Source organism: Apteryx rowi, unplaced genomic scaffold (genome assembly GCF_003343035.1).
Source record: "Apteryx rowi isolate R43461 unplaced genomic scaffold, aptRow1 scaffold_235, whole genome shotgun sequence".
Lineage (NCBI taxonomy): Eukaryota > Metazoa > Chordata > Aves > Apterygiformes > Apterygidae > Apteryx > Apteryx rowi.
In genome coordinates, this window is record NW_020448697.1 from 56,649 (window position 1) to 84,082 (window position 27,434).

The window sequence follows — 27,434 nt, forward strand, 5'->3', positions numbered from 1 at the left end:
AGAGAGAGAGAGAAAGGAGGCAACCTGGAAAAGATGACAGAAGATTTACAAATATTTTCCCATCATTAATATAACCATTCTAACTTAGTTATATGTGGCCAACTTGTAAAATTCTCCATCCAAACTGGCCTTTGCTCATGAAACACAACATGGTTACTTTGGCTGCAGGAATTTTAAACAGGCATGGTATGATAAGTGGACACTGCCAAGTTAGTTGAAATGCCTGTTAAAATGTTTTCAAGAGGGCAGGGAAAAACAGTGCTACTTACTTATTTTAACTCAAAGTAGTAAAATATGGAATGGCTTTCTGCGATAGTGTGGAAAGATTATTTTTTTCCTAACTGAGAATGTAAGATACCATTAGCGGATGGATGTTGATTTTTTTGTAGACTTATAAGAATAATATAATTTATAGGCTTATAAAATATATATTGTCTTCTATTATAAGTAGAATAATTTGATCTTACCCTCTTCTTTAGACACATTTTATTTACTTATCAGCTGGTGAAAAAAAATAAAAAAATAAAATTCATATTACCACTGAGGATGGAGAAAACAGTTTAAATTAATAATAATGGCTTGAGTTTAGCAAGGAAGGATACTGTTGTTTCTGAAGCTGGAATGCAGCTGTTCGTTATATTGTCTTATTTTTCTTTTGTTTGCTGAGGGTTTAAGCCCACAAGCTAGGGCAGATCAGCTGATCTGTGAATAGCTGTCTCTGTACGTGCTTTTAATTTGTCAAGCTTCGTTTTATCATTAAATGATATTTTTTCATTGCATTTTGACTTTCAACTTAGATTTTAAAAAAACGTGCTGAAATACAGAAATATGTGCTATCTGTGAAATATGTTATATAAGGGATAAAGCATATATCTTTATCTAAAACTGAATGGCACAATTTCGTCTTTCTGTTTTTCTTTACAGTCCACAACTTTGTCAATCTTACACACCTTCTACCATTCTTCAGTCTTCTTTTTTGATTTTCCTAACCTTCTTCAGATTGCAATTTTTCATTGTCCACAACATATTTTATTATAGACTTTAAATAAAACTGCATTTATTTTTCTCATTTCATACATATAATATTGTTTCTGTATAGTGGCTCATGATTACATTTGTAATCTATTACACTGTATGTACAGGTGTGCTTAAGGATAAAAGAGAAACAAGGTGTATCTCTTTTAAACCACTTGGCAACATAGAGCTGCATGAAAATAGCGCTGTTTTGGAGTTGTTTGTTGAGCACTCTTATATCATTGTTATAAATATGAGAAGTCTATTATTTTCCATTGTTTTTCATTGTCAGAGGTTGATGTGTAATAGATGAGATAAATAAATTATATTTTAATGAAAAGGGATTAATTCAGACTTGCGTGGTTTTCCAGAACTGGAAGAGCAATGTGGTTATGAATGTTAATAATTTGTACACAATTTTGTTTTAAACTATTTTGTCATAACAATAAAATTTCTTTGCATAACTTTTTGAACCACATTATGGTTAATTACTTATTTTGGTAGGACAGGAGGAGCTGTACAAAGGCATGTAGTGGGGTTGCTCATCACAGCACATACCAGGCATCCTATCCAGYAGCTTCAACTTTTTCCAGGAGCATTTGTAATTTTATATTCAACATAAAAATTACTCCTCATGTTTCTTGCATCGTGTTTTCTTATTATAGTAAGAGGAATGAATGAAAAAGACCTGCTTGTCACAAACAAGTTAGTTTTTTTTTTTTCCTTGCATCCAGACTAGAAATACCTCTCTTAAAGGAAAAAAAGAAGTGTTCTTAAAGAACAAGAATGAATACATACCGGAGGACAAGAACTATTCTTATATTTCTGTTTAAAAGTAAAGGTGTCTCTGAGTAATTTTCACAAATATAAACATTATAGTTACCTTATAATCTTTAATAACTTGGCCTATAATTTCTTATGTGTTTTACTATAAGAGTTTAAGTGTGCAGACTAGCACAGAAAATGTCATCTGCATGGGACGGGAGAGATTGTATTTAGAGAATTTACCCCTTAGTTGTTGGAGGACCAGATTCTTGCCCTTTTATTTCCCCGTACTCCCTATCTCTATGACTAAGACTATTTGGATTGAGATATAATGATGGCAAAAAAGGGCTCTGATTTTACATTGAGGCAGCGTAATTATTTTCATAAAATTATTTTCTGTTGATAAGAAAAAATCAGAGACCAAAGGAAACACTCATAATAATTTCAGCATTTGTGGTATTTGCAAGTTATTTTCCGTATTTTAGAAGTGTTCTAGCTCTTTTTCTTTGTAATATAATACTACTTCCTAACTTAGATACTTTCAAGATAATCTTTGGCCTAACAAATGATTGAAATAAATCTAAGAAAATTGTAACACTAAGAAGCATTTTTGCAGAAATTAATCTTAACATGTAAAATGTCAAGAGGAAAAGAACTTTATTCCAAATTTGACATCTGTCTCTTATTTTTAAGCCACTACTTTAAATGATTTCATATGTGTTACACAACATCTTATCAACTGCATGTTTTATAGCTGCTAAGTTGTATTCCCTAAATTTATGCAAGATAGGTGCTTACTTATTACTCAGTAATCATTTTCTTTGTCCCCCCCCCCCAAAGTGTCATAAACACTGGAATTGTTTATGTGTAATTCCAGGGGAAGATACCTAGAGGCTCACGTTTTATAAGTAATATGTGTGGTGCCATGATCTATTACTTCACAGGAGCTGGAGACAGAAGGATCAGCCACCAGCGTGTGCACAGTGTCAAAAGGACAGTGCTGACGGTTGCGCCACTGTTGCTGTGCTTTTAACCCTGGCACTTGGCTTATAGTCAGGTTCCCACAGTGTTAGGGGTTACCCTGCATCAACACAGTAACGTGTGAGTCTGTTCTTAGTGGCCTGTAGTAAATGTGAAATTATGTGAGCAATTAAGTATGGACTTTCCTATTATGGGCTACACAAGAGTTTCTCCCCTTTTGAAAGGCTGATTACTTAATGGTTTGGGGGCACCTCCAGTTAAAATGCGATATTCTGCAGGAAATCCAACCAATTTGGGTTCAGATCTGTGAAAGCCAGTAAGTTCAAAATGGTTCATACTGGAAAATATGCCACTGGAGAGAAATGTATGTTGGGGGAGAGCTTGACCAGTCCAGCTCCTCTTTCCCCAGTTACATCCATGAGCACATGGAGCTGCCGCAGAACAAATGGGTTGCACAGCCCTCCTTGGCGGCAACGCAGGACTGCAGTACCTGGAGCCAGCCGGGCTCCTCGCGTGTGTGGCTCCTGCCGAGGCAAGAGAGAAGGACAGGCTGCGATATGATCCTGCGCTACGGACTGCAGGTGGAAATTGGAAAGGCCCTGGACTTAAATTAATTATTCTAAATCCYGCAACTTTTTATTAAGTATTCTCATTAATTTCTAATTCCTGCTTTAAACTCATGACAGTTGCTCTATTGCAAAATTGTTACCATTTTCCATTCCTGTCTTTGAGAAAGATGGACTATGCTATTCCAAGGCAAATGGTATGAGGTCACCTTACAGAAATGTTTGTCATACAATAAACATCATAGGAGGAGAGAGTATTAAAAACAGACCATGGAAGTGACAGAAAGAAAATAATTAGGTACTGGCAACAGCCAAGAGGAGGAGAAGGAAGCATATGGGAGCAGGAAAGTATGCAAGAGGAAAAGGAGGGAGAAATCCCAAAGGAGGTGGAATGGAAAGTTGGAACTGCGTTTTCATTGTTCAGAAAGGACAGCATGGCAGCTTTGCGTACCCCAAAAATAGGAGAAGTTCGACATCAGTGTATTGAAGCACAAACAACATGTTTAAATCCATATTTAATACTGAATATTGAGTGTAGATGATTCTACAAAGAACTGTCAGAAGAATGTAAGAACGACGTACTTTGTCAAACAAACGTCCCTGCAGACCAGTATGCTGCCTTCAACAATAGTCCTAGGCAGATGTTCAGGGAAAAGCAGAAACAGCGTAAGCATAGAGGCAATAATTCTCTTGAAAGATGAAACAATCAAAAGGCTGTTTAATTTGGTTTTAATTTCATGTTTCTTGGGATTTCAATCACAGCTTTTGAATGCTTGATTTTGACAATACTCCTGTATCTAAGAACACCTATCATGTCGTCTCCTTTTTCTTTCCTCATTTAAATCCAATTTCTTACCTTCCTATGTCTTGGTTTTGTTTGATAAGGTATTAAAGGTAATATTTAGATATTAAATATCTAAATATAGACACTTTCAGATACTATTTTAGATACTATTAATACTATTTAGATATTAAATATCTAAGTAAATGATTAATACTGTAAAGACAATATTAAATATTGCAGTTAAAACATCAGCAAAATTGAATTAAAAAATGATGGAAAATTTGAGAAAGATTTACTGTTTGCTCCCAATAAAAGTACAAAGTGTTGAAAAGTTTTTCTCCTCTGAACACTTTTCATATGTCTCAGAGTTTGAAAATGGAGACACACTAAATTTATCTACTAGAAATAAAAAAGAAGCTAAATGATTAATTTTAGAAAAAGTATTGTGTGTTTTCTTTTACAAGAAAAGAAAGCTGTTACTTGTATAACAGTAGTGTAGCTAATATGCTAGTAAGGATTTGATAGTCTTACTAATGTAATGTAGATATTAGCTTGTAATGTAGATATTAGCCTTGACAGCATGGACTTCCTCTATTTCATAAAATAGGGTATCATTCTTACTTACTGCTCATTGTATGAACACAGTAAACTATCACTCTTATTCATCCAGATTCCAATGTAACAGCATCTGTCAATTACTATGTATTATATTTGCACATACACTGCCATCTGCAGTATGGCCTAATTGGGGATTATAATGTTCTTTATCACCACCCATCTGGTGGATCATCCTAAGAATAACCAGATAATGCTACTCAAGATAATGCCTAAATACATTTCAGTCCATTTTAAGGGGTGTGAGGCTTAGCATTGCATGCCTCATGAACAAACATAAAAATCTGTTTATTTTTTAACGATCTTTCTTCCTGAAGTTCTCACAGAGAATCCTTTGATCTGATAGTATCAGGCTTTTTCTGCATATAGTATGTATACAGGACTGCAACCACTGCTTACTACACTTCATTGTAAACCCTCAGCTATCGTCTAAAATACAGATGAGTCATGTAACACTCATTTTGGTTCTGTCTATTGCGGAGTTGACTGGTGCGTGCAGTTTTGCTCTCCATGGCCTATTCTGTTCTTTACAGGATACAAAGTGAATGGTCTTTTCCCTTCGTTTATTGGCCACAATTACATTACCAGGAAAAGCAATCTGTATTATTCAAAGGATCCATATATTTTTTGATATTGGGAGTGGAGCTTGTGAAACATTACCCCCCAAAGCTACTACTTCATTGTATCCTGAGACTTAAGCAGATTCTGTCCGAATGGATCATTTAATAAAGGCCTAAATTTTGTTCTTGCAAAAGACAGACATTCTTGATTTAAAAAGTAGATGTCTCTCCCAATATGATTTTACTTTTTTTTCTTTATGTAAATTGCTGAATAGAATTACCTGGTTTTGATTTTTTTTGATAATATTTTCCTCTGAACCAGTAATTAGTGGCGGTTTCTCTGCTCCATATTTTCTACTTGGATCAAGAATTAAGTGTTAGAGAAAGATAAATACTGAGCTAAAAGATAGCCTTAGTATGATTTAGCCAATTGCTTGTTCCTCAACTTCATATTCAAAAGTTGTTAGTTTCAACAGATTTATTTTTCATTCAAATTCAACATCTATCACCACCACAATCTACAAGGTTGATGAAATATCAATGATAAGCAGTAATACAAATTAATTATCTAAATTGGTTTAGTAAGCAACTAAACCTTTTATTCTCCCCCAAATAATTAACGACCAGATGCATTCTTAATCTAATTTAAATTTGGCAAAGTAAAACAAATTTATCAAATATTTAATAATGTTGGGGCAGAATTATGAAATGCATTTATGCTTTGAACTTGACCCAGAAAATGACTTCATACAAAAATAAATAGCTCTGAGGCTATTTGTGGGAAAGTATTAAAAATAAGAATTCAGCACTTGGAACTACTGATGTGATAGGTAATAAATAATATACTGGCTTGTGAGGAATCACACATAGGGCATTGATAAGTAATTTATAACTGAAAGATCAGTCTGAGTCCACTGGAAAATGGTCATAGTGAAGGAAAGACTGGTGATCTGCAATCTCTCATACATTTGGAGAAAATCACTGAGCTTGTGAAAAGAAGCTGAAAAGCAATTCTGACACCAGAGGGACCAAGAATAAGGTTCTCTGCTGTTTCTGATTTCCTGACTTCTTATACTCAGTTTAAGTTCAGGATGTCTCCAGTGCAAGATTTCCTTACCAGGTTAGGGAATCCAGCGTAGAATATTTACACGAGCTATAATGAGAGTTTCACTGCTTTCAGTGAAGCAGCTATGTTAGTTTGATCTTGCTAATTTCTTTACACTGTAAGTCATCTGCAAATTTACTGGCAGCCTTCTGAAATGTCATTGGTTTAGTAATCTTAGGCTATGTCTGTACTAGTAAATTAAACCATGCCAGGGCCGAGGCCCAGGCCCTGGAAGTCTATTGCCTGTATTGTAAGGTGTTACAACTCTCCTTGTCATCCTTTTGGCCCAAACTGGCTATCATGCTCCCAGAAAATCCTTAAGCACACTTCAGGCATCATCCAGGCTCAGAAATGTTCCTGCCAAGCAGGTTAAACGGAGCTTTTTTTATTTGTTTTATTTTTTTATAGTTTATTAGTGTGAATATGACCAGACTGTGCCAGCTGGCCTCAGGGCTGGAGAACAGGCAATGACATTCTTCAGTTTACTAACCTTAGAGTTAGAGAGGGAAGTACCAAAACATAGTAAAATGTTCTGTAACCTGTAGAAAATATATTGACAGCAAATAGCAAGTGCCTTAATGAAAAATTCTGTTATGTGAAGAGGTGTTCAAAGCCAAACAATATAACAATATTTGGTGCAATGATACTAATTTGGTCATTCTTGAATGCAGATGCATACAGGGTAAATTTTAGCCTGTCAATCTGTTTCAATGAATAACTTAAGTATATTGATTATATGCTTGGTAATAGCTTGAAATAACTTATAGTGCACAGTAGATAAGTCATGGTGGAATAGAAAACTAAACAGAAATCTTAATCTTTAACTGATATGTGCGTTCATGCACTTTGGAGATCTTTTAGCCTATAGATGTAAGATATGCTGCATCTTAAAAAAAGATGCGTCTATGATGGGAAAATAAAGCTCAATCAGTAGCACTTGTGTTTGGCAGAAACGGTGTTGTCTGCTACATTTCTCTCTCCCTCCATCTTATAATATTAGGGGTATTCTCCTTTGATTTATATCACAAAGTAATTTAAGTTGACATCTTGACATCAATAAAATATGTACTTTTCTTTCTCTGAGCTGCTTCTAAAAGGCAGACTTATCAACTTGCATGGCAAGCCATGCTAAACTGTTTTGCCAACCACAAAGTCTCAAGTCTTTGATTTTAGGAAGGCTGCATCCTGTATCAAAAAGGAATTTCTGGCACATCCCTTTCAAAATGAAGGAAGGGACTTTAACCCTTTAGAACAGGCTGTTTTAGTTTTCTGTATGAATAAAAAATCTGTTGTTACGTTTCAAAGAAGATTTGGCTGTTTCGTATTCTAAAATGTGTTTAAAAAGAAAACTAGCTTTTTAATTAATCTTAGTGTTGCCGGATGGCAATACAATTTAGGCATAAGCTTGGAGGACATTTTCTTTTTGGTGATCTCTGGCTATCTATTTTAGATTTTAGTATTCCTCCTATTGGTAAGGTGTGTGAGGATGAGCTCTCCCATGGGTCCCCTGCTCAGTGGGCAGGTCTTGCAAATTCTTCTGTCCTGGTAGGTTGGGACGGTCTGCGTAAAAGACAGGATTGTGATGAGGTGGCCTTCGGACCAAGCCCAGAGAGGGAAATATTTCTGGGAGGGGATTCCTGGGGAATGGGATCTTATAAAGAAGTATGTTGCTTGGCTCTTGTGCACTAGCAGTGTGTCTGCTGTGTCCTTGACAGCAAACTCCCAAGTATAGCTGGTCAAAGGTTATGCATCGCGCTGACCAGCATCTAAGAAAGGGGAGAGGGATTCTGCCACGAAGCTGCAGATGCATGTGACAAAAGTGGGAGAGCCTGGGGTTTGTCTCATTCTCAGTATGCAGATCTTTAGAGGTGAGGACTGCCTTCAACAGACCTACTCTTTGTGCATCCTCCACTTCACACTCCAGGAATCTCTAAAGCAGTGTTGGGATGCAGCATCTGCCTCTTGGACAGACCTGCTCAGGAGGTGTTGAGCCACTGCAGAGCTTGAATTATCAACCTAATTAAAAGTGCCTGGAATAAACCACTATTAATTAGGTTTTCTTAAATCAACACAAACACTCAGATTCRGTCTTGAGCTCTGAGTCAGTGAGTAATCTGAACATGTACCTTACTTGAAAAGTGCTGATCATGTTCTATAAGTGTCCTCAATGTCTTTATTTTGTTAAACAGAAATGGAAACACATAAAATGTTGAGACTTCATTGAAAATGCAGCCATTTTGTTTGATCAGGTTTTGATACATTTCTCTATTAGCCAGTTCTGTTGTCTTCCTTGTTCAAGACCATGTCATCAGAAGTCATGAATAGATAGGATTTTCATTTTCAAAAGTTAGTATGTGCTGAAGTAGCCTTGAACTGGAAGTCCCTTGTAACTCTCCAGCACTGAAATGTGCTAATGGTTAAGAGGCAGTAAGTTATACTATCACAGGAAACACAGATGGTAAATATGGGCACACGTCTAACCCATGCACAGTTAATCCATGCTAAACACCTTGGGACGTATGGGGCACATACAGCCTCACTCTCATGAGAGTGAGCACAAGTCCAGTGTSAGGAGCTACGAGGCTAAACTGAGGGAAGACGGGTTTGGATATGAGCAGATTTCAGGTGTGGTAGGGAGTTGGAGGAAGGGGCTCAGGATGGAATAATTTGGGAGGAGGGGTACTTGGGTGACACAAGCTTCAATGGGAGAGAATTTGTGAGTAAGTAGAACTGGAAAGGAATTTGAAGCAGAAGGGAAAATTAAGAGGTCTTTGGGGCAGACTGCAGAAAAGGGAGAGTTTGGGTAGAAGGGGCGGTAGGTGGCATGACCAGAGTTTAGGAGAGGGGGAGTTTGGGAGGCAAAACATTGGCAATCTGGGATAGGAAAGGTTAGATCTGGGAGGGACTGGAACAAAAGAATTGAAATGAGGGGCTTTATGGGAGTGGGTTTGGAACAGGAAAATTTGAGCATTGGGAGGTTGTGAGGCAAAATGGACTGTGAGTCAGGAGAGGTTTCAATTGCCAGAGGGTATTCCCAGACAAAATACCTCTCCCCTGCCTCCTCTTTTGCCTTTAAAAAGCCCTGTATTTCAAACTTTAGGGACCTACTTTCTTACAGCAAATGTCAACAACTTTAAGTTTCTGATTTTCCTTAAGCAAAGTTAATAACCAAAAATAGCATTCCTGTTCTATCCTTAATTCTCTGCTTCCCCGCTCCCCTTATACAGAAAGACTGTGGACTATAATTGAAAGCTGTAGCTTTAACCCTTTTTATGCTTTCTTTAAACTGTACTGAAAAGCGTCTTTAAGGACTCATTTTGTTATGGGGCATGTTTATTTAAATGTGTCCTGGTATACTGGAGTTACCACCCTAACCTTAGATACATCTTAGAACCTATTATAACAAAAACTATAATAGAACTGGTTCAAATGTTTTTAAGTAAATGCACAAGAGATATAACATAATGTAAAAGATAATGTAAAATAATACAATGATAAAATAATATAATAGTCCATGAGAAGATTAGGTGTGAAGTACTCTCATTAATTTTAAGCAAACTAATAAATTCTTTCAAGTTATCACCATGTATTGTTTAATTTCACGGGACGAAGGAAGCATGTGGGCAAAGCTGAGCCCATATTTGCACTTTCTAATATGAGGTGTATGATAAGGCATGAGAACCATGCTTGTTTCCACTTGCAGTAGAATTCTGCAGTAGGAGGAATTGAAATCTGACCTATTAAATGCAAATTAAATCTGGTCTTGGTGTTGTGTGCAAGTTGTCAGTGTTGCCTTCCCAAGCCAAACTTGGGCCCTCCGGTAGTGATGTATAACATACAAACTCTCTGATTAGATGATCTTTCACTCTGTTGGAATGATTACTCTGAAAATGTCAGAACTTTGTCTAATTTTGTGCATAGAGTGGAGCTGGTAACAGCTGGCATGATGAGGGTCACCTGGAAAACGTATTTTGTCCATTCATGAGCTACTTTTCAAATCTCCACTGCTTTTTAAAGTCAATAAGACAAACAATACAATTGGTTGCTGAGGAGCCTAGAGTTCAAAGCAGGATTATATTCAAGTAAAATATATTCATTAAAAGTTACTGTTTTTTCTGGTAGACTGTGAAAAATATCTGAAACACAAAAAAGTATCCCCCCCTTTTCTGGCCATTTTCAGTCTAAAAATAGTCATATCTAATTAGAGGAAATCTTGGAAGGTAGCAAAAAAGAAACTTGAGTGCCAGGTATCAGCTCAAAACATGTTTATAGTAAAAAAACATACTATTTGCAATGCAGATGGAGCCTCAGTTTTAATGCTATCAGTGATAAGTTGCTTCCAAAAGAAAATAGTTCATTATTGTAACCTTGTTTTTACACTTTTTCAAATAGCAGCATTTCCAGAGTATTTAAATAAAATGAGTGCCCATCAAAACAGATTAAAGAGAGTTAAGTATTTGTTTTCAACTACATTTTAAAGCACTTTTCTGCAACTCAAACTTTTTGTTAACTTCAAGTAGTTTTGCAAACTGTTATTGCAAGTTTTACAAGGCTGCTCTGTAATATCTTAAACAGAAGTCTTTTGAATATACAGGAAATAATCATTGTTAGTAACTTGTTAAAGGATCAGGCTATTAAATATCTAACATATGATTAATTTGGGAGACAAGTAGCACTTCTTTCATTTGGCTTAATAAATGGGACAAACCCCCCTATTTACAGTGTATCCCCATGGAAATATAAGTGAATTACAGCAGAAATAGTTTTCTGAATGTGTACATTATGTCAAGGAATATTAAAAGCATTTGAAGGCACAGCTAAATCATTTTGCAATTCAAAGGCTGTATTTAGCATGAGTGGAATACTTAGTGCTATTTTAACATTTTTTATCATTTTCCAAGACTTGAATGGAATGTCTTTTTCCTACTTGCAAAAATGTTTATTACTTTTTGTTCAATGCTTGCTCGTATAATCATGAAATACAAGCAGAAATCAGCATATTTATGAAGTGTCTTGTTTTATATAATGAACAGATATTTTTCTTTTTAGAAAACACTGTATACGATTGTTTTGTCCTTAAAAAATACGGTGAGGGGTGTAACTGTTATGTATTTTAATCATGGATTTAGTACCTTTTCAATGTCCAGCTACAGGAGTTCACGCTTGTCCTACCTTGTAGTTGAATGAAAGCTGCCCCTCGATAGAGGGAGTGTCTTTTGCCAGCTGTCACCGAAACGCACTGCTTTCTTAACTCAGAGGTGCTCCTCTTGCAGCAGGCATGCTTTGCAGAAGTGCTCAGTAGGCATTTCGGAAGACTTCAAATGAGGCAGCCCTCTAATGCAGGAACCCTTTTCTTGGTGGCTTTTGTACTTTTTAACTTTTGTGAAAAGCTAAGCTGAATCATATGCTGGTTACTGAATGATGGATGGGTCTGCCTTCTGATTCAGTTCCAGGAATAGAATAATTTTTTGTTTCCCAGCAGAAAATGGTTCTGTAGGAGAGGTGGAAGGGGACAGGGGATTCTAATTTATTTAACTCCCTAGGTTCTTATTTATCTGCATTAAAGAGGAACATCAAATTTATTTGGCATGTCTCTCTAATGAGATGGGCTTCTTGGGGAGCAGAAAACAAATTCTTTTATGTTTTGTGATCAATAAAAATTGTTTGTGAGGAGAAAAAATCCCATAATTATAACATTTCCTGTGTTTGTAACTCTATTCACATTCTAGTAACAAAACTCAGATTTCAGAAAAGGTGGTAAGCCTCCTTGGAAATTTCACAAATGCCTTCATGCCTGTTATCCATTTTTCTACTATGATTGCCCTACACATGTATCAGTCAGACATATCTATGCAATTTTTTTTCTTTTAAGGAATGATAAGTAGGTCCAAAGTATTAATGTTTAGGCTGTAACCCAAAGGAATAATCTCAAATCAAGATCTTTTCTTCCTTTCTCCTTTCCATTACCACCTCTGAATCTATTAATTCAAGTGTCAGATTTGGATGATTTGAATATTTCATCTTTTAAACACTTGCTTCATGCCTGTGATAGTCCTTTACCAGACTTGCATCAAAGATGACTATGATGTGCTTCATTAAATCCATGCTTTTTTTCCCTTTTTTTTTATCTTGTTGATATAAGATATCCTATATGCTGATACTTATATTCATCACAAACAGTTCTTTGTTATAAAAAGAAGAAAACTATGCTTTTGGAGTATTTTCAGTCTCTGCCCTGGCCCTGGAAGAAAGAAACAAGATTAGAAGTATGAATTTGTAAATGACAGTTCAGGGTGTGAAGTATCATCGTATCCATGGGTTGAGGTAGATTAGTTCTTTTTACAATCACTGCTTCATTTTGGCATTTCTGTGATATTAGACTTGTAGCTACATCTTAAAAGTGCTTCTTAGACACCATTACAGTTACATTATTGTGCTATTTAAAAATGAAATATCAGAAAAATTATGTAATTCTATTAATTTATACAGACAACTCTAATTATCTTGTTCCTTGCAGCTTACTTTAAGAGATGTTTCAAAAGATGTTTCCAAATTTAGTGCAGAATACCTCAGAATTTAGATACCAAAATTTAACCTGCTCCACGGCTTTGAATTTTAAGTTAAGTGATATGGGAAATACTTTTCATTTCTGATTCTTTTTGACATGTAGCCAAAATCTTCTGAGACTAAATTATCTAGCAGTTTTGGTCCTGCTACATGGAATACATTTTTTGAGAACTGTTTATCTGCCTGATTCATCTCTATTTAATATGTGTTGGTCTACTCCAGAGCTAAACCCTAGCACATTTCTGGGTTGATATTAACCTTATTCAAAATGCAAGTCAATTACGGCTCTAAACCTTGCCTCTCTACCCATTCCATTTTGAAAATCATTTGACAGAAAATTGTAGTTTGGTGCCATTGAAGAGTCTGAGTGGGAATGCCAGTGTTGCAGTGTTGCTGTTCTGGAAGCAGTGACTCCATTCATTTCTATGATATTTTTGGCAGCATCTTCAAGAGGGACAAGCTTTTCGCTGAGCTGCAGAACTTCCCTAGATTTAGAAGCACTGGGCAGTCACCCATCCTGCCAGATAAAAGATCAATTCTGCCCATCAGGACAAGGAATGTAATATATTTCTGGTACTTCAGTCTCAGCTGTTTGTTTCACATAATGGATACATGACTTGATTTTTATAATATTTTTCAAAAGAAAGGTCTTATGGTGAAAGTGACATTTCCCATCCTATATTTATTGGATCTGCCCCTTAAAGAGACCTTCTTTAATRCATCCCTTTCAGTTTAGGGCTATGGTGTCTATAGTCAGGAGTGTTAAGTGCTGCAGAAGTGTTGAGAAGAGCAGGAATTGGCAGTAGGTCAGCTATCAGTGTCCATAAAGTAGTTTCTGTTCTCCATGTGGGCCTGAATCCAGTCTTTGCTAGCTGTGATTTTTTTTTTTTTTTTTGAGTTTAATGCACTTGTACTCAGTCTTTGATATGGCAGCTGTTGCGCTATGGGTAGTTAACATGGTTGAGATGAGGAGGGGATTCATCCTCATCTTCAGATTGATGCTGCTAACTGTGAACCTTGAAAAATATATCGTAAGTTCTTTTGCAGTAGATCCTTCCTTCTTTCCCTCTCCATTTGTGCTTTCCCACTCTGTTTCTTTACAAATTTCCACCCCAGTGATCTTCAGGATTTATCATTTCCACGCAGACTGTCTTGTTCCTCTCCAGATTATTAAAGTCCCTGAGAACTGAGAATCTCATTGCTCTCAGCTTTGGATGTGGTGCAATGCTGCTTCTAAGCTGAGGGAAGGAATTGCAGGCTGAGTTCTGCTCATGCTAAAGGAGACTTGGAAAAGTGTGCTGAGTTTCATCGTAGGAATAATGAATTATGTAATCCAGCTGGCGCAAAAATGCTATGTGGGAATTGAAAATGCATAGTGAAGATGGAATCTTTGGAGAATTTAACTGCCTTAATCTGTAATGCAAATTTCAGAAGTGTGTATTTTAGATTTCACTGAAATGTAAAAAAAAGGAATATTTTAACACCAGGATACAGCCTGCTCTATAACATAAATTTAGAGTACATATACTATAGCATAAAAAGCTAGAGTTTCTTACTGATACGGTTGTTAGATTCTTTTTATTTATTATTATTATGTATGAGCAAAACATCTTTTTAAACCATTTTCTTGAAACTCTCTAAAAATAAAAATTAAAAAAAAGAAATTGATCATGAAGTAACCATAGCATGGAAAATCCTGACTGAATGGTTAAAGTTTACAGTCACTCAGTTTGAGATTCTGGAATAAGCCACCCTAGCAGTAGGTAGGTTGGTCTGCTTTATCTATAGAAACATCCTTTTCATGCTTTTTTCACAGCAAGGATATCTCTAAAGGACAGTTATTTTTAATCCGGGGTTTAAAAATCTTGTTTTGAATGTAAGCCAGACTTCTTGTCATTGCATTACCTGTAATACTAGTACTACTAGTACTGTAATACTAGTATAGTATTACAGGTATAGCTTAGACATCCAAAACCGCTGAAACAAGATGACTTCATTGTGGTAAGTCCTGCATACAACAAACTATATTTTAGCAGATATGATTATATAAAAATTTTAATGGGCACTTATTTATCTTAGATCAAATGATGTTGACATGAAAACTCTTATCACATATTTCTTGTTTTTCTCAATCCATACTCTACTTAACCTTTAACTACACATTTTCCTTGACTGGTTTAATTTTTAACTGGTTTAATTATTTAAATATATCATTAGACCTCTTGATCTATGTAAAATCAGTGCCATAAAATGAACACACACACACAGAGTCACTGTTCAATTCTAATTTAATATTGCTTCGTTACTCTGAATACCTAGTTGCTAACCCTATAATGAGTTTAATGGATGTTAGTTTTGATTACATTACATCTGTAGAGATGCTGGACTCTGCTACTCATCGCAGAATACTAGGTATTGTCCGAGTCATGTTGGTATGCTTTGGAAAATGAACTTCGTGTTCAAAATTTTCATTTTAATTTATTAGGACATTGATACATGCCTCTTGACTTGACTTCTGCAATTCGTATTTCTAGACGGGAATGCACAATCCAAACTATGTACATAAATAAGTATAGAATGCTTCGATCGCATTTCAAGTGAGATGTTTTGTTACACATTACATTACTTCCTTTTCTTYTTTAATGGCTTTAAATCCCATGTGACTGCATTCCAACCTTAGAAAACAGGAATATATTTAAGGTGTTTTTCCAACTAAACATGAGTACACAGTATCTGATTCTACTCTAGTGGAATGAACAAACAAACAAATAAATAAACAAATAAACATAATTCAGTGGACTGTAGTTGCTAAGGAGGAAGAACCTGAGGCCAGATGCTTAACTGAAATTGAGGCATACTTGTAGACCTGTAGCTTCCTTCAACCATTAGGTGTGTGATTCTGATGAAAACAGTGAAGTGATCCCTGAAGATCTTATTTTTTTAAACATATTATTCTGTGCTTAGTGGTCCCCAGCTCTTAGCTTGTTTTCTGGGAAGCTTTTTGCACTGCTTCTGGAGGTAGAAAGAGAGCTGTTAAATGAAGGTGGTCAAGGAAAACAAGCAGATATTGGCTGTGGTACGATCCTCAAAAAACCCTGTGTTTGAGTACCACTGTTCTAGAAGACTTTTATTTTAAATAGAGATAAGCATTGCAGCTGCAGGGAGTTTCTTTCGTTTTATCTGAATTTGAGTTACTATATTTGCTTCTTTTCCATCTCTGTTAATTACAGTGATAAATGTATTTCATCCAAAACATATTATTTGGGGAAATATTAATACATACAAATTCTCTTTCATCATTTAGTTTTCATCTTTGGTTAGGAGAGATCATTCTGTGCTTATTTTAAGATGTGCTTAAGAAAGCTTTGAATACACTTCTACTTGGAAAGGAGAACCTGTGGTAATATTTCAGTTTTTACTTTGAATTTGTTCTATCCCAGACTGAGAATAAATATTATGAAAAGTAAGAGAATCAAAAAAAGGAAATAAAAACAAGAACTGAAGAAGTTCCTCACAGATTCAGTATCTTGTAGTGCATGACCTCTATTTTTCATTTAGAAAATCATTTGATCTTTATCTTCTTCTTTTAAAAAGTACTTAAATGTGGATTTTGAAAGATGTAATATAAAGGTGATTTGTGATTTACTTTTTTAATACTGAAAATCAAAAGATAATTTAAGCAAAGAATAAAAGTGATATACAATAATCTGTTATAAACTGTATGGTTTAAGATACTGGTGGTGAACTAAAATCTGAGAAGCCATATTTCTTGCTTGAATTCATCTATTTGGCACTGACTGAAAACAGTTATCATCAGATAACGCTTTTCACTAACTCATTTGACATCAGTTATTCTTATTTCAAGTTATTATTGGAAGTCTTAACTTTACAATATATACAGTGTGATAGACAGGAGCATTTTCCTTTCGTTATCAAAGTGTCTTAGTGAGAGAGTTTCCATTTTTCAGTATGTGTATTGCTGATGGCACAGAGCTAATGCCAGAAGACTCCAGTGTTCCCATTTCTGTGTGGTAAAAGTCTACTTGAATTATTATGATCGATATTCATGCATATGCTCCATTTTTCATCTTTTTCCACAACAGCAGAACTACAGAAGCTCTTTGTTATACCATTGGTTATAGTCAGGTAAATGCATGTTGGTCTAAGCCTCCAGAAACTGTTGAATTTGAAGTATTAATGTGGAAACCAAATGTTTGTTGTCGRTCAGAGTCAACTTTTCGTTAAATTATAGTATTAGTTTTATAAGAGTAGCATTAGTTTTATTAGAGACCAAATTACTCTGTGAGGAAGAAAATAAGTTGGCAAATGTTTTTGCCTATCCTGCAAAAAAACTGAAACCCAAAACTAAGTGTATGACTTCAACAATCGGCCAAATGTACAAGTTAAGCTAAAAATAAGGTCTCCTAGTTCCTTCCTGAGTTTCCCCCAGAAGAGAAGTTATGCAGAGAGAAGAAAACAAGCAGTCCAGCAAGGAGCAGAGCTTTTGATATCGGGTAGGGGAGTGGCCAAGCTTTCTGACCCTATAATCTACTTACCATAGGGACTGTCTGGAGAAGTTCATAGCTTGGAGATAACAGTAATTCTTCAGCCTGTTTATAATGGAGCTGGGTTACCCACCAGTGTCAGTTTCAGCAACCTTACTGGTTTGCTTTCTTCCATAGCAGGGATTTAGATTGTGCATCTATGTCTCTTATGCTAACCATGTTGAGTCTTGACACCAGAGCTGCATTTGATTCCTCCAGAGACGCAACCATAAGCTGGTTAATCCTTTCAAAGACAGGTCTGCTTGACCGCTAGGCCCTGACACAACCTGCAGCATAGGCAAACTGGAAAGGAGCCCGTCGGGGTCTTCCTCTACAGTGGGCATAACCAGGTGATAGATTAAGAATGGCAATTTCAGTTAGACACTACTCAGTCTGAACCAGGAGGTGGCTTTCCCTTCTTTATGTAGGAGCTTTTATGGTCCCCATCTTAATATAACTGAAGTACATAAAAGGTTAAGAATACAGAAAATGGTTCACGAAATACATAGGTGGAAAAGCCTATCTGGTCTCCTGCTCACTTCTTTTTTGTCAGTTTTTACCTTTTAGGGCTACTTTTTTTTTTTTTTTTTTTTTTAGAGAGACTTAAATCAAGATTATTGGTTTTAACACAGCCATATCTGAGGGTTTGATTCCAATGAAATTTCAGATTATTGATACTAAGGTAAAGAAATAGAACTAGACTGCTATGCATACAATTCATAGGATTTACTGTTTATTTGCTCATTAATACTGTAGTATGTGACTTTTGAATAAAAGTATTTGCCGTTTTTCATTTGAAACACTTTTAGTTATGTTAATTTAGAAGTCTAATCAGTATGGTAGTCACCCAGATCTAGTATRCAGGATCCTGTATGCAGGAATTTTTTTTTTTTCAGTTGAGGCATTTGCTTGGGTTTCAATGTTCTTGAAAGCCTCCTGCATTGCTTACTACTAGTTGATAAACAAGTTTGTTTTTACATATATATGTTTTTACATATATATGTGCAATAATATAGACAACATCCCATAAGGATATAGGAAATATCAAACAAGAAAGAGAGTCACCTGAAAGGTTACAGAACACATTATGTTTGTCTAGATTTGCATACAGTAATATGGACTGGGATGTTCTGATTTAAATCAACATGATTTAACTAACTGTTTTCTTCAATCTTTATTTAAATCAAAAAGCAAGAAACTCCAGTTCAAAATGAAAATGCTAATTTATTCTGAAAGCAATTTTTCCTTATTTTGCTAAGGAAGATTGATCCTTAATTGAGATGCTCATTTGTAACTAAATTTGATTTACATTTGTTTCTGAACTCAGCCAATTAAAAGGATACATGTAATGTGTCTATTTAAGCCTCTCTATGTCTTAATATTCATTTATTCAAATTCACAATGCTTGTGTTTTCTTATGTTATAAAATAGTGATTTTATTATTGCATACTTTTTCTTCCTGTTTTGTGTCAAGTTGGTTTAAAATGAGGCTTAAAATTTAGTTGGATATGAAGAAACATATTTTTGCTACTGGATCTCTTCCTTCCTTCCTCCTCTTTGGTTTATGCTGGACTGTTAATCTTGCCTAATTGTAGGTATTTTTCAAGTTTCAGTTTTCTTTAAAAACAAATCAGATAAAGATTTATGGGTTTCTAATTTACATGGTTTTAAAAAATCTCATTGTCTTTTAATAAGTGTTGATGTTACAAAACTTTAGATCTGTCTAATGACTTATAAATATAGAAAAAAAAAGACTGTTTCATGCAAACAGTAAATCTAGATATAYGTCTAAACCAACATTGTTTGTGAGGTCCAAATCATGTTATGTTACTGTGGATGGAACCAATCATTCATCTAAATAATGCAAGTGGGAAGGAAGGTTTGGGATGTTTCTTAACAGTTCTGGTCTATGGTTTTTTGGGTTTTTTTGTTTTTTTTTTGTTTTAAATTTTCTCTATGTTACTAAAACTTCAACTTTCCCAAAGATTATACATATTTACAGTTTCTGATCTGAAAATGAGCAACATCACCTTGAATCTCCACAAAGAGGTATGATATAGGCATATTTTTAGTGTAAACTGTACTTTAATGGTTTCATTGGTTTAGAGCTACATGTGTGGAAATTTATGGATAAATTTCTATCCTATGTACAATGTGTTACCCTAAAGTGTTCTTCCTACCATCAAAATGGGTGAAATCCTTTCTGTAATTTAGAAATCCATTCCTGAAAGTTTTCACTGCTTTCTCACTTGATGCTTGTAGCTTTGATGCTGATTATCCCCTTGCTTATAAGTTCTCCCTCATGTCTCATCTTACAGATCCATATCTAACTTAAACTACTCAGGTGTTTTCTTTAATGTCCACCATTCAGAGCGTCTAAGTGATTCCCAAGGAAACTATTCACATTTCATGAAACAAGACAGTGTTTCATGTCTTCTGCAGATCCCAGAATCCTTTATTCTTCTCCTTTCTCTGTTAGATTGCGCTTGTTTGAGAGCTCCTTATTTCTTTTTTTCTTTTGTTTCTTGTTTCTTTTGCTTCACGTTTCCTTCATTAATTAGACATTGCACCATGCCTGCTTATACAGTCAGATGATAGATTAGTCAGACTCCCTCTAGAAGCTTGTTTCACAAATGAATGTTCCTGATTTATATGGCTTTCTCCCTCAGCTTTTGCCATTGGTTGTATTAACTTTAACTTGTTTTGGTCGTTTTCATGCATTGGAATAAAATTCTTCTCCATCTTTAAAAATATTCTGTAAAAGAGGTTATTGCTGAATCATGGAAAATTTAACACATTTAACCCTTAGGCAGTATTCTCTGATGGCCTGTTCTTTTGTTAAACCCTCTGCCCACATACACTACGATATCAATTACATAATGCTTGGATATCTATTGTATTCCATTCTTGGATATCCAATTCTTGGATATCTATTGTATTCCATTGGGCAAAAGAAGAGATACGGGTGTTGATCCTCTGCAATATCAGTCTTCATTAGTAACTTCAAATGCTACTAACATATAAACTGTATATTCTTTTCTGTGAGTGACTTTCTCTGCATTACCCCTGCTAGTACTTACCTGGGCATGATTCATATCCCAATAGTTATGAATTTTGTGTTTCAAGTCAGAACGCTGAGAGAAAAGCCTTTGCACTATAGCACACGCTGAGTAGACCGGGTTGTATCTTCAGCGTGGCTCAGATCCTTTTTGTACAGTCCAGACTCAACATCTCAGATAACTGGCTTCCTCTGGCTTCCTAGAGGATTCCCACTTTCTTGCTTTCTTYGCCTTTCTCTTCACCTAAACACAGCATAAATTTGATAACATTCAGGATCTTACTAGATTTACCCAGGAGGTCCATATGGTAGTTCTTTTGTTGAACAAGATAGCTCACTAACATAATTTTACTCATTTAACTTGGATTAAGATATTGATAGAAATAAAATATGAGCCAAAAATCTGCTTTTGATCCAAAAATACCAATCATTTTTTGTTGCCAAACTCATTATTGGAATAAAATCCAGCGCCAAAAATCTCAAGTCAACTTTCGCTAATTATTTCAATTAGATGGTATTTCATTCAGATACTTAAATATTTTCTATAGATTAAATTCAACACAGATTTGTTACTTTCTTAGAGGTTATGTTTCTAGAATATGTGTCTCCTTTCTGAATATGCTTCTAGAAAACAGAAAAAAATTATTTGGTCTTATAAAAAATAATTAAAATAATCATTACATCTTTGTCCTGTGCTTTACTCACTAAGTCATTTCAGGCTACCTTTTATAGTTTGCAGCAATTAGTAACTTTTATATCTGTTTGCACTTTTTTTGTCTTAAGAAGAAAAATTAATTCTTGAGATGTTTTGCTGTAACCTTATCCCAAAGTTAACATTTATTTCTAACACATTGGAAGGGTGTGAAACAAATGCCGTATTATTTTGCTAAACTTTTGAGTCATGATATATATTTTTCAGTTTTGTGTACTCTGTTTCATTGGAGAAAGAATCTTTATGTTTACAGGAAAGTTAAAATGTCATCATAATACAAAAGGGATTCTTGAATGTTCTGTGGCAAATTTCTAAGGTAAAAGTAGAAAGTACTAGTTTTTCATGCTATCACTGTTATTCTCCTAATTTCACAGATGAGAACAGATATCCCCTTATTTTATTCCACAAACAGTTTCTTTAAGGAATCTATGCAAGTTAGCATAATTAACATATCTTTGCCTGTCATCCTATAATGGACAAAGATGTGCTACAGCCAAATATTATATGATGAACTTAAATGTTAAAAACAGTTTATTTCCATAAAGCCAAGTGTTAGCAGTCACAAGCTAGCTGGAAGGATGCAATTTGGCTCTGGCATGTGCCTTCCTACAGGTTAGTGCAAGACTACTGAGAAGGAAGACTTACCTATATAGTCTTTCTTCAGCTGGAATTAGCTTCATTGCAAATGCTGTCTGTACTGGTGTTGGTTCTCACCCCACCTGCCTTTTTTAGCTTAGAGTTTATGCTTTTCACTGTAGGGACACAGCATAAATTGAACCTAGATCTAAGTTTTTTTAAAAAAACCTTTTATTCAGCACCACTATAGCTCTCATTTAACCCTTTTATCTTAATTTACWCAGAGACTGTTTATAGATCAGAGAAGCTGTCTATAAACAGCAGCAACTAGAATGCAGCATGGCCATCTCAAAACAAACTTAGCACAGCTGCCTATGCTAGTCGGTGTAAACTGCGTTGTGTTTGCCTGGTTTCTTGAGCACATTCTCAAGTCTGTGCAATTACTGATACAAGCAGCTAAATAAATTTAAAGGTAACTCAGGTATCTTTACGATACCCTGCAGGCAGAAGTAGAAATCCGGAGTTTTAAGAGAGATCTCAGTTCCTGTACACAATGAAATTGTTTGATGGTAATCACTCACTTTAGCAGCTAACTCACAGCACCTTTAGCCCATGGCATGCCTTCTGTACCAGCCCAACTCTTTTAAGGACTACCATCAAGTAAGTATTCTTCTAGCTTTGTTCTCATTAACCTTTTCTCCTTATTAGCTATACTACATCCTTGCTCCCAGCTGCCTTGTTTGATCCCATGCTCCTATTTCAACAGTCCTTTCTGGATTAGTCCCTAAGTCCTGCTTGCTCCACACTTCTGTCTCCAATTATGGAAGCACCTAGTCCTGCTTCCACAGGTGTTTCTTCAGCAGTAGAAGAACCTGTGGCCTCTTGTAAGCTCTAGCTGCAGTTTTTCCCTCAACTTGACTTTCTTATGCTTAAGTGACTCTCCTTTCATGTGCATGCTTGAAGGCTACAATCCCATTCATCCATCAGATGGACTTCTCCCTTATTATCTATGCTCTCATTTTCTCCACATACAGCCATCTGTCTTCAAACAAGCACCAAGCTATAAATGCAGAAGAAATTCTACCGTACAAAAATATTTTATGCAATCCACAGTTACACAAGTCCTTAAACAATCTTAGATCTTCTTAAAATGATTTAGGCTGATCCCAGGCTAAATCTGCTGTTTGTGCCRTATAAAAATGCAGACTAATTCTGAAAAAATAAATAGAGCTGGGGGAGGTGAGTGTTTCATTTAGGAATAAAGGAATGGATACTGAGGCAGCAGGGCTTATCTGAATTAAGCAAAATAAGAGAAATGCACTCAGCTTCGTGTCAACATTATTTTTCAGCACTTTCAGCTGGGAAATGACAGAATTAAAAACACTGGTAAATTTATTAAGGGTGTGTGATAATGCAAAATGCTTCCAGCTGTCTGCTTTGCTTAAAACATCTTCCTTCTTGAAAACTGTAGTACTAACATGGAAAACTTTTCATCCATTAATCTTTTTGTCCATTAATGAATATGTGCCAAATACACCTTAGTAGCTTTCCCTGAGAGGTTATTTCATGATCATAGCTGCTGTTGCTGCTGCTCTTGAAAAAAAAAAAAAAAAGAAAGAAAGTAAAAACATATTTAAAACTCTTTGGGAAAGCTTTGTAATTAACAGAAACTACTTTGCATGCCGGGTGACATATTTGCAGTGTGAAGGAAATGGGTCTGACATTAGAGCTTTGGAGCAGGAAGGCATGCCTGCCGTCAGGCTTTGAAATCATGGAAATTTCATCACTTGCCTAAAATTAAAAGCAGGACCCAGCTCCTACCTCTTCCACAGATTTTCTTTGACATTATGCAAATCACATGATCTCTGGACTTTAGTCCCATGAATGTAAAATGGAGTTTCCTACTGTAGTCTAAGTAGCAGTTGGTTAATGAAAACACTGAGCTGGGACTTCTAAGTCTGATGAATATTTAACAGAGGAACAGGCAAACTTACAAAAGCTAGACAGGCAAACTCATCTCAGGAGAAGGATCTTTACATCTCTGCTGATCAAGCTGTTGTTCATCTTCTAGCCATGACAACAAATACTTCTAGCCTGAGTGTCCAGGAGCTTCTTACCAAACGGCTTTCCATACGCAGTTCTCAGCATGCTTGGAAAATAAATGTATTAATATTCATAAGAAACCTAGAAATGTCAGTGACAATGTCCGTAGAAGTACACAGATAGATGAAGAGGAGGAAACAAAAGCACTTGAAGCTTTGAAACTGAATTTCTCAACAGTAAATAGATTTAAAACTAAGGCTTCCTCTTGTTTCCTTTATTAAGTCACCACATAGTATCAAAGTATTTCAAAAATAATTAGAAGAGAGAGAGAGAGAGAGAGAGAGAAAGGTAGTAACAACATACATAGTTCATATGCTTATTTTTCTGTATATTTCTATTAAAAATAAATATGGAAACTGTTTTGTTCTGAATGTATATTAAATATGAAGACATCAAAACTTGCATAATTTTCTGCTCTACTAGAAAGTTTATAGCTTTACTTCAAATATTAACCATAAAAATATATTAACTGAGCATGTTACAGCTACAATTTTCCCCATACAACATTACCTCTGGCACAGTTTTACATGTGCTCTATTTTAAAATATTTTATCTATTCAAGATACATTTACAAAACGTATCGAGCTAATATATCAAGTTACAAATAGAGACTCAACAATGAGGACTAACTGTCAAAATAGATCTTTATGTCTGTTTTGGGAAAGATTGTCCCCAATATAATATCCTGATGTTTTCCACATAAAAGAATGACACTGAGGAAGTATGAGCTTCATGTGAAGGAAGAGAGCAAGTTCACAMTGGATTCAGTCATTACACATGTATATATGTGATATAATTTTTAGTATGTATATCTGTCAAGAGAATGTGTAATGTGGAAAGACAGGTTACTGTTCATTAAATTAATATGTATTGCTCTTTGTAAATGCACTCTTATCATACACTGTTTTTGAGTGAATCTTCTGCCAGCTGTTACACCCTGCTTTTAGGTGTTTACTGCTCTGTATCATTGTATGCAGATGTCATCTTTCTATAGAATTTTGCCATTCAGCCACAATTTCTCTATTATATTGATCCTTTTCTTGGGCACCTTTTCATACTGGCAAAGCAATCCCAGATGCTTCTGTTAAATATTTAGCTTGACTTCCTAGGAAAATACACACTGAATATGAACACAAAAGGATAACTTGTAGTATGTCACAGGATAACTTGAAGCCCCTTGGGCACTTTCTAAGTAGTTTAAAAAGCTCAAATGTAATTAAATTCCTAAGAAACTTTATTAGAATTGGTAACCCTATGAAGGTAAGAGATCTKCTTACTGCCCTTTATGCAAGTTCAAAAAACTCTAAAAAATCCATGTGGGAGAGATACCACACAAGTTTCCATGGAGAAAGCTTCAGGTGAAATTCAGAGTCGGCCCATGCAACACAAACCCATAGAATCACCAGACCATCTGTTTTACAATGCAACATGTAATAGAACTTCTGATTAAATGATTGAATAGTTCGGTTCTGTTGAAATTGAACTATTATCAGCTTATCTTGATAATGACGAGAAAAATTATTAGAAAGAAGTTTCTAAGTCTGAAAGTACATTGCTTACCATGGTTACCATACAAGTGCATCAAGCTTAAAGCTCTGATATTCCGTAAAATAGATCAAGGATCCATATGGTCATCCTGCTCCTTTTTTCCTTCTCTTCCATGTCGTTCTGCTTCCAGCAGACTGTCCGCTGCCACTGCTATGAAAATGGCTGCAAAAAATCAAATATGGTCAAATGGTTTGCAAAGCTTACCTTATTTGGCAAGGAGACATCAAATGAATTCCCACAGGATGGTGTGTATTTGGAATGACTGGCATCACAGTACTACTGTTTCACCTAGGCTAGCAATAACAGTAGAAAATTGTTCCAGAGAGATGGGAAAGCATGGGAATGCAAAAGTTGGAGCTGTTGTGTGAGTTAGTTGCAGTTATTTTGCCTACACAAGCAAAATTCTGCCATATGTAGGGAGCGGGGTTGGGACAAAGATGTGAAGAATACATGACCAAAATGCTCTGAGTGTGCAAAAAGCTTTCTTGCATGAAAGCAGTATTTCAGACTGTATTTAGAGCTTATGGGCAATGTCAGTGATATATGGATTTTGGGCCATATATTACTGACAGCATAGAATTAGTGTATCTAAGCACAAGTGCAAGCTAGATCCCTAATAAAGAAAGGACTGGAGTTTAAGTTTTTGGGGGAGGTTGGGCTTTGTTTTTTTTGTTTTGTTTTGTTTTGTTTTGTTTTTTAATGACCAAATGGAAACAGTTTGTGGAACAATATCACTAAAATAATTAATTTTAAGATGTGTGTGTACATAATCTTAGAAATTTTACTTACAGTTTGTTGGTGCCAGTCTCTCAGAAAATAAACATAGTCAAAAGAAATAAAAATAAATTTTCATACTCATTTTGAAAATGGGATGCCTGCCTTAAGGTGAGATTTGTAGAACTGTTTAAGGAACTGGAAAACCATTTCATGTTTCTTTTTCTGAAAATTAAGTAACAAAAATTACTTGGTGATTTTGAAAACTTAACATCTCTCAATACCCATATAATAGTTGTTAAGTTATGGTTTCTCATTTAAGCAGTTAAGATCTCTGTAAATAAGGTAATTGATATTCATGAGTTCTCTCAGCTTTTTTTCCCCCTTTTTGTTAAAACATAGCACAGGAAAATCAAAAGACTTAGCTGTACTTTTGGTYTTGCAGCAGGCTTGTTGTGTAGTTTTGGATAAGCCATTTAAACTTTTCTTTTTTTCCATTTCCATATCCTTTATAAACTGAAGATCATCAGTGTTTGCTTCAGGGGTCATTTTTAAAATGAATGAAAGAAAAGGTGATATATCAAGATATATATATACATATTCTATATATCTTTTTAATTAACTACCTCCCTTTTCTTGGGTGAGGTAATCTAATGCAAGGTTGGGAATGAAAAAGTTTTTTGTTGACAATTTTGCTTTTTTCATACATTTATTTTACAATTCCAAACTTTTGTCGCTAACTGTTCTTTCAGTATGTGATACCCGAGATATAGACACTGAGAAGATGCATTTATAAGAAAAATGTAGATTCAATCCCTAGCTATTTGGTACCATTATAATTATGATTGGCATATGGCAAAATGACAAAGTGAGATTTAAGGTCCATGGGGAAGAAATAAAATCTGATTGTTCATAGTTGTTAATTTATTTATACTGAGCTGATTTAAACTGGACATGCTACATAACCATCTGGTGGCTATGTTGTGAGCTTTGTAAATTTAATTTTTAGATGAAACTCTCCAAGCTCTCTTTCAAGTTTAGATAAGGACATCAGAAATGAAGTGGATTTATCTCATGATGGATTTAAAAGCCTCCACTTCATATTTAATTATAAAAAGATAGTTACTGAAACAAATATATGTTCCAATATTTATTTTAATTATGATATTCATCACTTTACTGGTGATTTAATTTGTTCAACAATGTGTATATGCCAATAATG

At 35.2% G+C, this 27,434-nt stretch overlaps 1 protein-coding gene across 1 annotated transcript in view; it reads left to right on the plus strand.

The window, feature by feature from the left end:
• The first annotated feature begins 15,290 nt into the window (after positions 1-15,290).
• The window catches only part of LOC112966146 (5'-nucleotidase domain-containing protein 1-like), a 96,527-nt gene continuing 84,383 nt past the window's right edge, over positions 15,291-27,434 (plus strand). The window contains exons 1-2 of the mRNA XM_026065944.1: positions 15,291-15,389; positions 15,922-16,033. Of these exons, the coding sequence (XP_025921729.1) occupies positions 15,291-15,389; positions 15,922-16,033 (211 nt within the window). The remainder of the gene's footprint in view (positions 15,390-15,921; positions 16,034-27,434) is intronic.